The 17,122-nt window shown below is 43.8% G+C and overlaps 2 protein-coding genes across 2 annotated transcripts; one reads left to right on the forward strand and one right to left on the reverse strand.

Moving 5' to 3' along the window:
- The first annotated feature begins 330 nt into the window (after window positions 1–330).
- Window positions 331–2,625, forward strand: LOC309800989 (importin subunit alpha-1-like). The gene has a single exon (XM_082615350.1). The coding sequence runs from the start codon at window positions 755–757 to the stop codon at window positions 2,351–2,353; it is 1,599 nt and encodes a 532-aa protein (XP_082471476.1). The 5' UTR covers window positions 331–754; the 3' UTR covers window positions 2,354–2,625.
- A 3,180-nt stretch (window positions 2,626–5,805) lies between these two features.
- On the reverse strand, window positions 5,806–16,331 carry HENMT1 (HEN methyltransferase 1). The gene is made up of 8 exons (XM_082615351.1): window positions 16,225–16,331; window positions 15,556–15,646; window positions 13,696–13,824; window positions 11,847–11,959; window positions 9,981–10,115; window positions 7,555–7,734; window positions 6,813–6,987; window positions 5,806–6,310 (listed from the first exon to the last, which is right to left on the reverse strand). The coding sequence occupies exons 2-8, from the start codon at window positions 15,574–15,576 to the stop codon at window positions 5,900–5,902; spliced, it is 1,164 nt and encodes a 387-aa protein (XP_082471477.1). The 5' UTR covers window positions 15,577–15,646; window positions 16,225–16,331; the 3' UTR covers window positions 5,806–5,899.
- Between the last annotated feature and the right edge of the window lie 791 nt (window positions 16,332–17,122).

The raw sequence follows: 17,122 nt of genomic DNA on the forward strand, positions 1-17,122 counted from the left end.
CATGGTGACCATAGTTAACACCTGCATCCTCCGTGACCGTATAATCAAGATTCCACCATGGCACTGCTGGCAGTGCTCAGTCCCTGACCTCCAGTCTACAACTACTCGGCTCAGTCTCCACAGTACCAGCTGTAATGAGCTGATTTTGTTGGCACCCAAACTCTAGCTGAGGGCGTTACTTTCATCTGGAATAATTTCCTGACAGAAATGAGCCCCAGGGGCTTGAGAGCAGTACTTTAAAGAGAGCTGAACTGCTGGGTATGCTGTAGACAGGAGGGTTAGAAAGGCAAGAGGGGGTGGGGAGGTGAGGAGATAAGGGAAGGATGTGGAGACTGGTGCTGTGTAGAAGTGCTCTGTGAGTCTTGTGGAGACACTGAAGGGGTTTCACATCTCAATTGTCTGGCAATTGCACCAGAAGGAGTGCTGTGAGCTTCTCAGAAGTTCTTAAAGGGGTTTTGGAATTGCCCAGGCCGTGGAAATAGGAATTACAGGCAAATCTTACTCAGAACAAGGGGGAGGGAAGTTCCACCTAATACCTGGCAACACAAATTTCAACCTGCTCTGGTGGGTGGGCCATGGTGGTGCCAGTGGTGGTAATTTTCCCACAAATATCTGTAGGTAAAACTCTGCCCCCTTACAGAACCACATTTTTCATCACCATACAGTGCACTTTAACTCCTTGGAGCAAAGTTCGCTATTCGTAAGGCCTTTATAGTTACAGAACTGTGGCCCATTCAGGTGGTTTTCCAAAAAAATGGAAAAACCTGCCCCCCAAAAGGCCACTAGTTCTTGCAAAATTGGAATTTACTTGTACTTAACTGGGAATGACAGTACAGAAATGAGGCAGCGCCGAATAGAAGTTAATGTGGGGCTCAGGAAAGCTAAGAAGGGTGACCAGATGCTGAAAAGGAGAAATGTCAGCTCTTTTCCAGGTGATGCTGCTTCTCCACGGCAGGAAAACCACAACAACCAAGGCACTGTAAATTGGTCTGTTGATGACACTGTCAAAGGCATAAGTAGCAACAATTTGGAAAGCCAAATCCAAGCTACTCAAGCTGCTAGGAAACTGCTTTCTAGGGAAAAACAGCCCCCCATAGACAACGTAATCCAGGCGGGTTTGATTCCAAAATTTGTGTCCTGCTTGGGCAGAACTGACTGTAGTCCCATTCAGTTTGAATCTGCTTGGGCCCTCACTAACATTGCTTCCGGGACATCAGAACAGACCAAGGCTGTGGTAGATGGAGGTGCTATCCCAGCATTCACTTCTCTGTTGGCATCTCCCCATGCTCACATCAGTGAACAAGCTCTGTGGGCTCTAGGAAATATTGTAGGTGATGGCTTGGTTTTCCGAGACTTGGTTATCAAGTATGGTGCAGTTGACCCGCTGCTGGCACTTCTGGAGGTTCCTGATTTGTCATCTTTAGCGTGTGGTTACTTATGTAATCTCACCTGGACACTTTCAAATCTTCGTCCCAACAAGAGTCCTGCACCAGCCCCCTTAGACGCTGTTGAGCAAGTTCTTCCTACTTTAGTTCGTCTCCTGCATCACGATGATCCAGAAGTTTTAGCTGATACCTGCTGGTCTATTTCCTACCTTACCGATGGTCCAAATGAACAGATTGAAATGGTTGTGAAAACTGGGGTTGTACCCCAACTTGTGAAGCTTTTAGGAGCTACGAAATTGCCAATCATGACTCCCGCGCAAAGAGCCATAGGGAATATTGTCACTGGGACAGATGAACAGACTTACGTTGTAACAGATGCAGGAGCACTTGCCATCTTTCCCAGCCTGCGAACAAACTCCAAAACAAATACTCAGAAGGAAGCTACGTGGACAGTGTCAAACATTATGGCTGGCCGCCAGGAACAAATACAACAACTTGTACATCATGGATTAGTCCCGTTCCTTGTTGGCGTTCTCTCTAAGGCAGATTTTAAGACACAAAAGGAAGCTATATGGGCTGTGACCAACTATACACGTGGCAGAACAGTTGAGCAGATCGTATCCCTTGTTCATTGTGGCATAATAGAACCGTTGATGAACCTCCTAACTGCGAAAGACACCAAAATTATTCTGGTTATTCTGGATGCCATTTCAAATATCTTTCAGGCTGCTGAGAAACTAGGTGAAACTGAGAAACTTAGTATAATGACTGAAGAATGTGGAGGTTTGGACAAAATTGAAGCTCTACAAAACCATGAAAATGAGTCTGTGTGCAAAGCTTCATTAAACTTGATTGAGACGTATTTCTCTGTGGAGGAAGAGGTAGATCAAAATGTTGTGCCAGAAACTACCTCTGAAGGGTTTACATTCCAAGTTCAGGATGGCACTGCTGGGACCTTCAACTTTTAGACTGTACACCTGAGGCATTAAGTTGTTTGTTGTGTACTGTGTTTGGCAGAAGTTTGTCTTACTGTTTCTCTACTAAGAACTCTTTTTATACATGGTTTGTTATTGTAGTACTTTTTACAAAGAAACTATACTTGAACAGTTCTAAACTGCACATACTGTATGAAGCTTCTCCTCTCAATGGGTTTCTTATTTCTATGTGGAATTTCATATCTTGCAGTGCCCTGTAAATAAAGATTAAATTCCACCCTTTTCTTTACTTCAAAAAAAAAAAAGCAGATGTAATCATTAAAAAGAATGGAGTACAAATAGATGGAAGTGAATTTATAAAATATATTACTAATGATAAAGCTGCATCAGAATGTATAATACCATTTATGTGAAATAATTGATATCAGAATAGATATTTTATCCACTGGAATTCTATGAGGAATGGTGGACTCTCTAAGAAAAGCAGTGAATTTGAGAGGCAGGAAGTTCTCAGTGGTGTTCCCAATGGCAGGCATTAAGGAAAAAGTTTAAAGTCTACAACATTTAGGGAATTCCCTTGTGGTCCAGTGGTTAGGATTCCCCGCTCTCACTGCCAAGGGCCTGGGTTCAGTCCCTGGTCAGGGAACTAAGATCCCGCAAGCTGTGCGGTGCAAAGTTTGCCTTAAATTCCATCAATGAAAAGATTTTTAAATTATGTAAAACATTTCTCCCGGGACTTCCATGGTGGTACAGTGGTTAAGAATCTGCCTGCCAATGCAGGGACATGGGTTCGAGCCCTGGTCCGGGAAGATCCCACATGCCACAGAGCAACTAAGCCCGTGCGCCACAACTACTCAGCCTGCACTCTAGAGCCTGCAAGCCACAACTACTGAGCCCGCGCACCACAGCTACTGAGCCCGTGCACCTAGAGCCCGTGCTCCACAACAAGAGAAGCCACTGCAGTGAGGAGCCCGTGCTCCACAACAAGAGAAGCCACTGCAGTGAGAAGCCCGTGCACCACAATGAAGAGTAGCCCCCGCTCACCACAACTAGAGAAAGCCCGCACGCAGCAACGAAGACCTAATACAGCCAAAAATAAAAAACATTTCCCGAGATACAAAAGGCCTACTAATATGCAGCCCGCCAAACTGGGAAGGGAGGGACCCACTCCCAGCAAGGCATGATTGTGAAATTTCAGATAAGATTATGTCCCTTCTCAGGAACCTCCTGGCAAATTATTCTCAGAAGCCCAGTCGTGATGCAAAGCCACAGGCCATCCAGCACTGCACCCTGGGGAGCTGGTTTCCAATGAGCTAGGGGTGGCAGTAAAGGGAGCAGAAGGCAAGTGTAGCAGAGGCAGCGGCCAGAGGGGACTACCGCATTTCAGCAGGTCCTGACACTCCACGAGTACCTGAGACACATGAAATCTGGCTAGGTACTATACAACCTGTTCTGTATACAGATATGGGTAGGGCTGCCAGCGTTGTTTCCTTTAAGTCAGATATTTGATCATTTGGTCTTAGAAAGACTCTTGTATGTAGAATTATTGTGTTCACTTTTCCATTCAACTCATGTAGTTGCAACATTGATAGTTACTCTGTCCCCGCAGGAGCATTTGCTGATCCCCAGCTTAGAACCATTCAACATGCAAATAAAGACCTATATCAAGACAGGGAGGTAAAGACAGATTAAGAAGAATGTAGGTGCAGGGCTTCCCTGGTGGCGCAGTGGTTGAGAGTCCACCTGCCGATGCAGGGGACACGGGTTCGTGCCCCGGTCCAGGAGGGTCCCACATGCCGCGGAGCGGCTGGGCCCGTGAGCCATGGCCACTGAGCCTGCGCATCCGGAGCCTGTGCTCCGCAACGGGAGAGGCCACAACAGTGAGAGGCCCGCATACCACAAAAAAAAAAAAAAAAAAAAAGTAGGTGCAGGAGTTGCAGAGACGTGGGGGAGCCATGGGGAGCGTGGCCCCCATCACCCGTGGCAATCATGAGCATTTAAACACTTCTGGGAGGTGCTTAAGCCTGAAAAAAGTTAATTTTTGGAGACTTGGCTAGAAGATCTTGGCTCTAACAGAAGAGCAATGGGAAGAAAACCCTAGAAAGTTGCACAGGCCTAGAAAGGTGAGGACAGAGGGCCCTTTGGGCAGGGTGGGGATGCAAAACTCTAGATTGCATGCATTCAGGAGTAAAATCAGTGCAAGTACACAGAGGGGATCTGACGGAGCAGTCTGAGTAACACCGTTCTCTTCCAAAACCTCTTTTTTCTACTCACGCCCGTGGCCAAATCTACTTTCCATTGACTTAATTATTAACTCTTCAAAACTCAGCTTGGGAATTACATCCCCAAGGAAGCCCTTCCCAGGTACCCATGCGACCCAGCCACAGCCTGTTTCAGGACATTCCAGTTGTGGCAGGTGGGCACCATGTCCTCTCTGCCCCTTGTTCCTTGACAGAAGCCCACCAAATGGGCACGTGGCATCCCAGAAAAAAAGACTGCACTGCCCAGCATCCCTTGCTGTAAGGTATGGCCATGAGGTTTCCATCTGGCCAAGAAGCAGCAGCAGTCCAACAGACCTTACCAGGCAACTGGCACATGCCCTTCATTCTTTCCCTTTTCTGCTGGTTTGGAATACGCAAGTGGTAGCTAAAGCTCAAACATCCATCTCTGTCCCCAAGGTGCACATGAAGTACAGTGGAAAGGCAAGATGGGCATATGGGTCCATACGGGTCCCTGTGAGTGACAGTACAGCTGCCATACCTGGTTGGCTAACCTCTGCACTCCCACACCTTAGAAAGAAATGTCTCAGGACTTCCCTGGTGGCACAGTGGTTAAGAATCTGCCTGCCAGTGCAGGGGACACGGGTTCAAGCCCTGGTCTGGGAAGATCCCACATGCCGCGGAGCAACTAAGCCCGTGTGCCACAACTACTGAGCCTGTGCTCTAGAGCCCGCGAGCCACAACTACTGAGCCTGTGCGCCTAGAGCCTGTGCTCTGCAACAAGAGAAGCCACCGCAATGAGAAGCCCGCACACTGCAAGGAAGAGTAGCCGCTGTTTGCTGCCACTAGAGAAAGTCCGCGCACAGCAACGAAGACCCAACACAGCCAAAAATAAAAATAAATAAATAAATAAATGTCTCATTTGGACCACTTTTTTTCTCCATTACAAGAAGCTGTATTTCCCTCTCTCCTACTGCTACTACCACCCCAATTCCAGCCAGTAAGCTCCCAGAGAGCAAAACTCAAAAACCACAGGCAATGTTGTAATTATGAAGTTTTGTTCCGTTCAAATACCTGCATTCTTGTTTTGTATGTGTTTTAGGCTAAGTATTACAGGTTAGAATTTAGCCCAGAGTAGGTACAGGTTTTAAAGCTACTCTACCCCCAGGAAAAGATTTTAAACACTACTAGATAATTCCATTTTCTTTAAAAACTCTTTAATGTCACATTCAACACACAAGAAAACAAAAGTTAGGTGATTTTTAAATTAAAAGTTACCTGAATTATGGCTGCACAAAGTTTAAATTCTAAATGAGCCCAACTATTGCTAAGACCCTGAACGTCAGGAAATAAAGAAGGCTCAGTAGTCACCACAATCATGCAAGTCAACCTTCACTGCAGAACCATCGCAGTTCAGTTCTACTACATCAGCAAGGAACTCTCTCAGCTTCCCTACATTACCACATATGTGCCCCAGCCTGGGATAAGCAATGATTCTCTCCAGGGGTACGTAAAACTTATCTCCAATACAGAAAGGTTGGGGAGTCATCTCCATGGCTCTGCCTGCCTCTGTGAGTACTGGAACTGGAAGGTCTGAGATGAATTTTCTTGTTGGGTTGCCAGGGTCTGCGGACTCAGGTTCCAATTCATGCTGTCTCAGACTCTCTTGAAATCTCCGTTTCATTCTGTTCACCTCTCGGTACACTAGATAAGTCACTACACGTCTACAGTAATCCATTTGCTGTAAACTCGGGTATGAGGTCGTATAAATCTGAAGAGAAAAAAATGCAAAAGACTGGGAATAGAAGAAAATTTTCAAAACCACTAGTAACCTGTTACCACATTAGAATTAACTGTACGTACAGATTAAGTATATGTACATGTCAAACCCTACCCTTTGTGAATGCTACAATTATAATGGGAGTCCAGAACTATTGACATAGACACTCTTCACCATATTCTTCATCATACATACCTCCCAAAACCAAAAGGGTCTGACAAGCTTGGAGGCTCAATTTCATGTCATTTCCCAAACCAAGCTACAGAGAAACTGCTAATCCTAACAGATTACAAAAGCGGGAGGGTGGTTTGCTGGAGCAAACAGCCTGGAAGTATTTCTAAGACAACAGCAGATCATTCTCTGTAACATGCTTTGAGACACTGTGGGGCACGGGATTCTCCTCAAAAAAGGTCATTTACACTTCTCTATAGTAGGGACTTATTTCACCATCCCAATAAATGAACTTGCTCTCAGAGCCACAAAGAATACTCACAACTTCATAAACATGTTCGCCATGGTGCTCCAAAACAGCAGATTCAGTTGCCTTTGCTTTTTTCCTGAAGACCCCTATCTGGGTACACCATCCAACATCCTCAGCTCCTGCTAGTGGTTCTCCCACACCAGTAAACTCCACAGAGTAACTGTAGTGATTGGCCACGTCTAAAGCCCTAAAGTCAAAACAAAGAGAAAAATCATTTTTCCAAACTATCGTTAAACAACCATTTCCAGTAGAACAGAACATGAAAATTACAAGACAAAACAAGCTGCAATTCCTACAACACCACCTAATGCCATATCACGGGGTTTGCTTATTTCTGGTAAGAGCGTTAAGGCAATGACAGTGTCAGTTTCCCAGTAAGCACCAGAATATGGAGCAGTATGCAGGGATGGACAAGGAAAGCAGAAGGGCTATAATCCCAACTCCTATTTGGGTTTGCAATTATGCCAGAACATGACCATCTGTCATGCTCCTGGGAGATAACTCCTGATACCTTCACGTGAAAGGTACCTGCTGCCCACACACCCTTTCCACACGTGCCTGCCTGTGGGACCTGACAGAGAAAATAACACCCAAATGTGGTGGTTTCTTAATGATTATATGCTAAGTTGCACTTTGGGAATCAATTTTATTGGAATAAAATAAGAAATAACTTAATTGTAGATAATAAGATTTATTTCATAGGGTTTAAAACTCCAGCATAGTCACAAAGAAACAAAAACACTTAAGAACTCACCAGGTCTGAAACTGCATTCTACTCCACTCAAATTTGTGATCTGAATCTCTGAAGACTGCAAGTGGAAACAGGGGATTGAAATCAGAGTTCGGTGTGCTGATGACAATCATGGCTGGAGACATGTACCCAAATACGACTTCAGGAAACTTCGCCAGATCTTCTGAATTTAAATGTTCTATTCTATAGTGGTAAGTGAGAAAGATATAAGTAAACCTAGCTTCACTTGCAAGTAGTTTCCTAATTGATGTAGCAAAACAACCTCTAACCATGGACCTCTCAGACCAGATAAGAGAAATATGGTTCAGCATTATTCACAATAGCCAAAAGGTGGCTGTAAACGGATGAATGGATAAGCAAACTGTGATATACACAATGGAATATTCAGCCTTAAAAAGGAAATTCAGGGCCTCCCTGGTGGCGCAGTGGTTGAGAGTCCGCCTGCCGATGCAGGGGATACGGGTTCGTGCCCCGGTCTGGGAGGATCCCATATGCCGCGGAGCAGCTGGGCCCGTGAGCCATGGCCGCTGGGCCTGCGCGTCCGGAGCCTGTGCTCCGCAACGGGAGAGGCCACAACAGTGAGAGGCCCGCATACCGCAAAAAGAGAAAAAAAAAAAAAAAAAAAAAAAAAAAAAGGAAATTCAGACCCAGGCTGCACATGGATGACACTTATCATTGCTCCTTGACTCTTCAACCAATGCTCTAATGTTCTCCATAAGTAATTTCAAACATTAGGCGCCTACTATGTGCCAGGCAACAGGAAATACAAAAGAAAAACACTCTGCTCTAGAGAACACATTACTAAAAACTGGAAATCTGAACACAATACCAGGTAAACTGACCCCAGAATAAGACCCTTAACTACCATTAAAAGGTCATTAAGAGACATCTTGGTTTCTGAATACCATTTCCCATTAAAAGCAACCAGAAATGGCAGACTGGGAAGGAAAAGTAGACAGCCGGCCTGGTGCCAGAAATAAAGTGCTCAAAAAAGGACAGACATATCACAAGGACACAGGAGCCAGCTTGAAGGGACCCCCACTGGCCAATCTTGGGAAGATCTGAGCAACAAAATACAGTAAGTTACAAACCATTTTAAAAAATAGAAATTCATGAGTTCATACTGATGATAAATAAGTGAGGTGGGAGGGCTACTGACTAGTAAATATAGAGAAGTGCTGAAATTGCAAAAACCATTTGCCACCATATAATATAGGGAAATTTGGGGGGAGAAATATGGATGAGTGACAAGATATGTGTATGGTCTGCAGTCTCCAGACTGCTTATCAGTTGTCAGGGGTGAGGGGGATGAGGGAGAGTAGTAATTGTACAGCTAAGCAACCACACCTTGACTGGGAAGATCAAAATTAACCTCCCCAAGGACAAACGGATATTGGTGCCTCGAGATGGAATGACCCGAGGATCCAAATAACATCTTCAGTGCTCTACTGTGTTCCAGGAATGCATAGCCTGAGGCTAATCATTAAAAGCCAAAAATGAAAAATATTCTTAATAAAAATAAAGGGAAGGGCTTCCCTGGTGGCACAGGGGTTAAGAATCCGCCTGCCAATGCAGGGGACACGGGTTCGAGCCCTGGTCCGGTAAGATCCCGCATGCTGTGGAACAACTAAGCCCATGTGCCACAACTACTGAGCCTGTGCTCTAGAGCCCGTGAGCCACAACTACTGAGCCTGCGTGCCTAGAGCCTGTGCTCCGCAACAAGAGACGCCACCGCAATGAGAAGCCCGCGCACCACAACGAAGAGTAGCCCCCACTCGCCGCAACTAGAGAAAGCCTGCGCACAGCAGCAAAGACCCAACACAGCCATAAATAAATAAATAAATTTTAAAAGCAAAAAAAAAAATAAAGGGAACTGGGGAATTCCCTGGTGGTCCAGTGGTTAGGACTCAGAGCTTTCACGGGGTTCAATCCAGGGTCGGGGAACCAAGATCCCACAAGCCTCAAGGCATGGCCAAAAAAGAAAAGAAAAAAACAGGAATTGGTTATTTAATACTGAATTTATTAGGGGCAAAGAGTAAAACCTACCCTTTGGTAAAACTTGGGTAAAACCTACCCATTTTCTGAACCTTAAATGGTTCAGAAAAAAAAAAAATGTGTGGAGGGAGAGGGAGACAGCAGGAGAGCACATATACACAAGATAAAATAAAGAAAATGTTAATCTGTGAATCAGGATAAAGGATATGGATGTTCCTAGTACTTCATACATTTTGCATCTTACCTATAAACTTGAAATCATTTCCAAACAAAAAGTTGAAAAAGGCCAGTAAAAAGCCAATCCCAGCTGACAAGCAATTTTATTTACAAATAACTCAGATTATGACAAATATTTAGGACACTAAATTTACTGAGACTAATTCATTCCGATTTTTCAAATGAATGTATACAGTAAGAATCAGTTTAATACTTACAATTCAATACATGCTACCAAATCAAATCCAAGCAAACGACAGTCTTTCTCCAAAACAGAACCGTGATACAAGGTAATAACTAAATCCAGCTCTCGAGGATCCAGATAATCCCCCATGCATGGGGACAGTCTATACCTGCAGAAGCATAATTGCAGAAGGAACATTTGAACACATATAATCTATTTGGAATATCTTACCAGCTACAGAAACTCTGATCCTCTGATAAATTATCTTCTGTTTACATTGGTAAGTCTGACATGGCCTGTTTCCATGACTTGCTGTATTAAGCACAAGGTCATAGGGTAACTTCCTCGCTCATAGGGCATTTTTTTAATACATCTTTATTGGAGTATAATTGCTTCACAAAGTTGTGTTAGTTTCTGTTGTACAACAAAGTAAATCAGCTATACATATACATATATCCCCATATCCCCTCCCTCCCTCACTATCCCACCCTCCCTATCCCACCCCTCCTGAGCTGATCTCCCTGTGCTATGCGGCTGCTTCCCACTAGCTATCTGTTTTATATTTGGTAGTGTGTATATGTCAATGCTACTCTCACTTCGCCCCAGCTTCCCCTTCCCCCCCAGCCCCCTGTGTCCTCAAGTCCATTCTCTATGTCTGTGTCTTTATTCCTGCCCTGCCACTAGGTTCATCAGTACCATTTTTTTTTTAGATTCCACATATATGTGTTAGCATACAGTATTTGTTTTTCTCTTCTGACTTACTTCACTCTGTATGACAGACTCTAGGTCCATCCACTTCACTACAAATAACTCAATTTCGTTTCTTTTTGTGGCTTGAGTAATAATCTATTGCATATATGTGCCACATCTTTTTTATCCATTCATCTGTCGATGGACATTTAGGTTGCTTCCATGTCCTGGCTATTATAAATAGTGCTGCAATGAACATTGTGGTACATGACTCTTTTTGAATTATCTCATAGGGCATTAAATGGCCAATGAGAACAAGATTTTTAATATTTGATATTCCTCTCATTATTAATACTTTTGGTTCTCTCACCTCACTTTGGATCAGTGATTTTCAATTTTTTGTTCTTTAGAAGAAAAACATTCTTAAAACAATCTGTGGAAGTCATACATGAGTGAGACTCATTCAAACTGAAGGAGGCCTTGGGCTTCTACCCCGGTGCTGTGGCAATTTAAATCCTCTGCTATAAGTTATCTTGGTGTTCAGCATTAGACTTTGCCATTTGAAATTGAATTTGCAATGCTTTGATTGCTATAATTACTGAATTGAAGCTATACTTTCTACATAGGTAGAAGCAAAACTTCTAGGTATTATTCACAACATACAGGCAAATCACTGTCATGGTAAAGGCATTATTTGGTGAGCCTGGGGCTCTCATAGTGCCTCCTTTTAAACAAGTTATAAAGAACTTGTATAAAAAACACTTCATCTGAGTGTAGAGAAGAAACGTTATGGACACCAAGGTGGGGAAAGTGGCGGGGGCGGGTGATGAATTGGGAGATTGGGATTGACATATATACAATAATATGTATAAAATAGATCATAAGAACCTGCTGTATAAAAAAATAAATAAAATTCAAAGAAAACCCACTTTATGTGGGAATTCCCTGGTGATCCAATGGTTAGGACTCTGAGCGTTCACTGCCGAGGGCCCAGGTTCAATCCCTGGTCACAGAACTAAGATCCCACAAGCTGTGTGGCCATAAAAAAAATTTTTTTAATTAAAAAAAAAACCCACTTCATCTAACTATAATTAATAGTGCCACTAGTTTTACAACATCGTAAAGCAACTATACTCCAATAAGAATTAATTTTTTTAAAGTGCCACTAGTTTTAGACTAATGCATAATTATTTTAGAAACTCAGTATTACCCATTCCATTTAAGTCTCTCTTCATTGATATCCACTCCAACAAGCTCTTCAATGCACTTTTGGTATTTTAATATCACTAGGAGGCAAACATCACCACACCCCAAGTCTGCAACCTGTAGATGAGAAAGAATGTTATTTCAAAGACATTATAGCCAGAAGTCACATATGATCAAGCATGTTTTTTTTTTCCAGAAGGAGTGGGTATCAAAAGAATTATACAGTATCTTTTTGGTAGAAAAAATAAACAAAAAGAAAATTAACCTGAAACACTGTAAACCCCAGGGGGAAAAAAATAAGGCCTGTTAACCTCCCATGACCTACTAGAGTGTTTGGACAATAAACTAACTCAGGTATCAAGGTATATCCTAGGGGCCTGGCACAGGGAGAGCACACATGACAGGCAAGTGTGCTAAGAGGAATCTGTGCCTCTGAGAAGCTTCAACAAGATTTAGAAAAGGATGCTGACCAAACATACCAGGATATAGCTTGATCTTGTTAATCTAATCCCCTTAATATATATTCACATATTCTTAAAGATTTTTATTTAATCTGTTTTCTTCATCACACAACAGTCTTCATTAACCACAGGTAAGTTACCTATATATTTCTGAACCCCACTTTAGGTGAAAAGGGCAAATGAAGATAACTCATGACAGATGCTTAAAAGTACCCACACCCAAAAAGATGTGCAATCTAAGTTGCACCCATGGTTATTCAGTAATTTTCCTCTTTGAGGCAGGCACATTTATGGAATGGTGGAAGAAGGGGAACACAGAATTGAAAAATGAAAATCTAGTTTCAGAAAGCAAATCACAGGAAGCAATGAACTTTACTAATTTTTAAACAGTATACCCAATTTTCTACCAAGCAGCAATTGAGCTGAAACTATGCTAAGGATACATGAGCCCCATCACTACCTACAAACTACATCATAGCAAAAAGAAGTTTGTAGAGTTTAACTTTACAAAACTCATGAGAGAAACCACCATTTTCCTTAAGTCTGTCATCCTTTAGCCTGTAACTGACCCTATAGACCTCAGATATTCACTGGGCCTAGCCAGCTCCCTTGGTCCTATGAAATCCAAACACTGACACAGAAGGGAGGTGTTACCCAGACAAAAACCAGTGCCAGCACTGATCATGAACCTTTACTACAAAGGGAAAGCGAATAAATGCCAAGGGCTCCTTGCCTTTCCCCCACCATTATTACCTAATTAAAAAGAACCACAGTACCTATGTCCACAAGACTAGTCTGCTTGATGTTCAGACTAAATGCTCTAGAAATGTGGAACACATAAAGATCACATCCAATGGTAAAATGTCAAGATTTTCTTCACATCTGAAACTGGCAATGTTGAATTTTACTGGAGCTCTGTGCGCCTGGTAAACAGGTTAAAGGTATCCACCTATGCTTTGTATTTCCAGAAAGGGCTTTCAGAAGGTACCATATTCCCCCACACTCACAGATGCTGCCTAGTGTTCCCATTCTTTGCCTTGAATGATTACCTTGACTACTTGTCCCAAAATTCTCCTCCCTCCAGGCCCCTGAACATTGGACTGTATTTAGCTAAGGATCCCTCCCAGAAAATAGGCTGGTTTCAGGGTTCACACATTCCACTATCCAATCATACCACCCTTGTATCCCACTTCCGCTCATCCTCCTCTCTATAAAAGAAAAATCCTTTTTGCTCATTAAGACAGATGCTCTCCCTATGCAACCCTTTCCCTCCTTGCAAAAGTCTTTTTGTATAGTCTCTGCTTACTTGCTAAGTCCTTATTAAGATTTTTTTATTTGACAAAGCATTACATAAGGCATTATAAACAAATGTTTGGAAAGAGAAATACCTACCTTCCTGGGTTGATGTTGCTCCACTAAATTTTTAACGAATTGGTAACGCTGTTTGTATAATGGAGGATTAAACTTAATTATCTTCTTGTTGGGGACTTCTTCAACATTACCGTCAACCACACTATTGCACTGAAAGTTTACAAACAAAATAAAAGGGGGGGTGGGGGAAGTGTTCTAATCATGCATGACTTCAGGAATTAAATAAGAAGAACGTTTTATGTCCCCCAACCACTTCATAGAACACATAGGCCCTTGAATCATCTCAAGTCCTAAGATCAGGTGGCACTGTGCTTCCTCCACACTTCATTTCATTTAAGCCTCCTCTCATGTCTTTTAAGTGATTATCTGGCTTTAATTCTCCCTATAGCCTAGAGTCGGCTGAAGAGAAAATTACTTATGAATGCACTTAATAAAACAATTCTAAGTCTCCTAGCCACACGGGACTTTTAGTGGAGTGAACTGCCAAAGCCTGGGGTCCAGGTCGGCAGGAGGCTAGAAGCTGTTTATAACGGACAAAGACTCTCCTTAACCAAACTGAAGTCAGACTGAACCGCTTCTTTTTTTTAATTAATTTTTATCGGAGTATAGTTGCTTTACAATGTTGTGTTAGTGTCTGCTGTACAGCAAGTGAATCATGGGCCCTCTTTTGACTACACCTACCTGGACCCTGTCCTATCTTTGGCTGGCCTGGCCCAGTTTTAGCAGGAATCCTGCTAAGTCACCCACACTTGATATCTGCTCAATCTGTATCTGATCAAACACCTCATCCCCTGCCCTCGATGTATGATCAAGCTGGCCCACCTTCAGAAGCCTATCAAGTAGGTTTAGCAAGAACCCCATACCCTTGATGGGGTTCTCCTCTCTTTTCCATCCACTGATTCCCTCACTCTGCTCATATGCTATAAATCCTCCCCCCCACACCCCCACACCCCCATCTACTGCATGGATTTGGGCCCCACCCCTCTCCCCTACTGCAATGCTCTTATTGCAATAGTCCTAAGCAGTTTTCCTTTTTAATAGTCTTATTCGGAGCCTTTTACAAATGTCAAAATTTCCTTGACATGACCCCAGTAGAAAATAATGTCATGATTAACCCATAACTGCTGTTACTGCAGCTCCTAAATAGTAGTCTTATAAAGGAATACAGTCCAAAAGGCACGAGGGGGCTTCCCTGGTGGCGCAGTGGTTGAGAGTCCACCTGCCGATGCAGGGGACACGGGTTCGTGCCCCGGTCCGGGAAGATCCCACATGCCACGGAGCGGCTAGGCCCGTGAGCCATGGCCGCTGAGCCTGCGCGTCTGGAGCCTGTGCTCCGCAACGGGAGAGGCCACAACAGTGAGAGGCCCGCAAACCGAAAAAAAAAAAAAAAAAAAGGCACTAGGGCATTGCTGTCCAATAGGAATATGCAAATATGCAACCTTCTCATAGCCTATTTTTAATGTTTTTAAGAAGGTGTAATTATATTAACCAATATATCTGAAATATTTCAAGATAAAATCAGAAATGCTTGATCTGTATTTGAATTTCAAAAACAAAAAAGGTACATTTAAAACGATTCACATACCCAAGTTATTCCAAACATATTAAATGTTTTCCAATAATGAAATCTTTTAAAACTAATTTTAAAGTCAAGTGAAGTTCTGTTCCTCAGCTGTTCAAGCCACATCTCAAGTATTCAATAACCATGTGTAATATAACCATTTTATATTGTAAAAAGGACTTGAGCATCCGCGAGTTTTGGTGTGCACGGGGCGTCTTAGAACCAGTACCCCAGGGATACGAAGGGAGGACTGTACCTCACAGTACATAGCGGGGATGACTCTTCCGAGTCATACAGCAGGTCACGAAGGGAAGCCTTACCTCTATGTTGTTTTCTGCCATTGTTTTCAAGTTTTGTTGAGACAAAAATGCATATGTCTCCTTCAATCCCTAGGAATCAGCAACGACTAGGCTGTAAATACAATATACCAGTTTTTGTAGAAGAGAAGCCTGGACTGAATAGCTGCCTAGATCATTGAGAAGGAAGAGAGCGAGCTTTCTTCTTTCTCTTTACATTTAATCCACAGAATTTATCCAGGAAGTTCTTTTTCAGACAATATCAAAGAGGCTCAGGAAGCCTAAGTAACTTTCCGCCACGCCAAACACATTCAGTAACACCCATTCTTTCCTTTTACTATTAGTTTGATACAAACTGAGCAATTCTATCAGTTGTGACTATTTCATTAAAGCCCTCAACCTCACTCAAATTGCTTTCAACTACTCTTTCACACATGGTCGAAATGAAATTTAAAGAGAAAAGTGTCCTAAGCAAGTGATAAACTAAAGATGCTCCAGCATATATCCAATTCACTACTGGCCTTGAATTTAAGTTTTAGTTCTCTATTACACACCTCTATCAACTACAATTCAGTCTAAAAAGTAGACATGTCAATCTAACTTTTGAGTTATTCTCTAAATCTAACTCCGAAACCCTGCTCAAGCGAGCCAGCGTTAAGGCATTTATAGAGCATGGGTCGATGCAACTATTACCTTCGAGTAAGAAGTACCTCCAAATGCACAAGCAAAGCGCGACGGCGACCACCAGATACTGCAGAGAAGAGCGGGTCCCGCAGAGCGGCGGCCGCATTTAACTCCGGGCCCCGCCCTTGACTCCTGCGCACGCGCCGCCTCGCCACCTGACGTTACCCGCCCGCCGTCACACGTGCGCTCTCCGCGCCTGCGCCGCCGGCTCGGCCTAGGCGCACACTACTCCTCCGCCCGAGGCGTCCAGATCCCAGCTCGGGGACCAGCCCTATTCCTCTAGGCTCCCGGCTCCAAGGCGTCGGTTTTGTGTCTCTTAACGACCGCTGTTGGCGCATGCCCCAAAGCCATTTCTACGTGTTCATCCACACCTCGGCGGGGGGACCACGGTCCCTGCCACGTCCCTCCTCGCGAGCGGCTGCGACCCACCCCAGCCGCCCAGGAGCCGCGACTGTTGGATCGAGGCGGCGCCTCGCTCGGCGTGTCCTCGGTAGCGAGCAGGGCCAGCGGCTCTGGCGGCTATTAGATTCGTGGCTCTCCCCGCGCGCTGCAAAGAGCTGAAAACAGTCCCGGCCAATGGAAGGTGGCAAGAGGAGCGGCCAGGCTGAGCGCGAGCCGCATAGCGGCTCATGTCCGAATCAGCCAACGCTCCCATCCCCAGAACAATCCACAAGGGCCTTAAAGCGGGCCCTGGGCTGCCTGAAGTTGGGCCAATAACATCTGAACTCAAAAAAAACCTTCAGACCTTGCAGCCCGCACTACTGCATGCTGGGCACGCAAGTAACTGATCTCTTAGAAAAGTTACTGTATCAGGTCCCCGGTCCCTTGCAGAGATTCAGATTAACACTTCATAAATAAGTTCTTTCTTTGTTGTATGTGAGGGAAGAGTTTAATGAGGAGAGGAGAA

This window comes from Mesoplodon mirus (assembly GCF_964341445.2).
Source record: "Mesoplodon mirus genome assembly, chromosome: 3".
Lineage (NCBI taxonomy): Eukaryota > Metazoa > Chordata > Mammalia > Artiodactyla > Ziphiidae > Mesoplodon > Mesoplodon mirus.

Bases quoted from the DNA above. Each gene is read 5' to 3' on its own strand.
- LOC309800989 (XM_082615350.1), top strand. From the start codon at position 755: ATGGAAAAACCTGCCCCCCAAAAGGCCACTAGTTCTTGCAAAATTGGA.
- HENMT1 (XM_082615351.1), bottom strand. From the start codon at position 15,576: ATGGCAGAAAACAACATAGAG. The intron at 7,735-9,980 runs GTAAGTATTAAA...TTACCACTATAG, and splicing joins TTGGTAGCATGTATTGAATT to AATAGAACATTTAAATTCAG. The intron at 6,311-6,812 runs GTGAGTATTCTT...TTTTCTCTTCAG, and splicing joins GCGAACATGTTTATGAAGTT to ATTTATACGACCTCATACCC.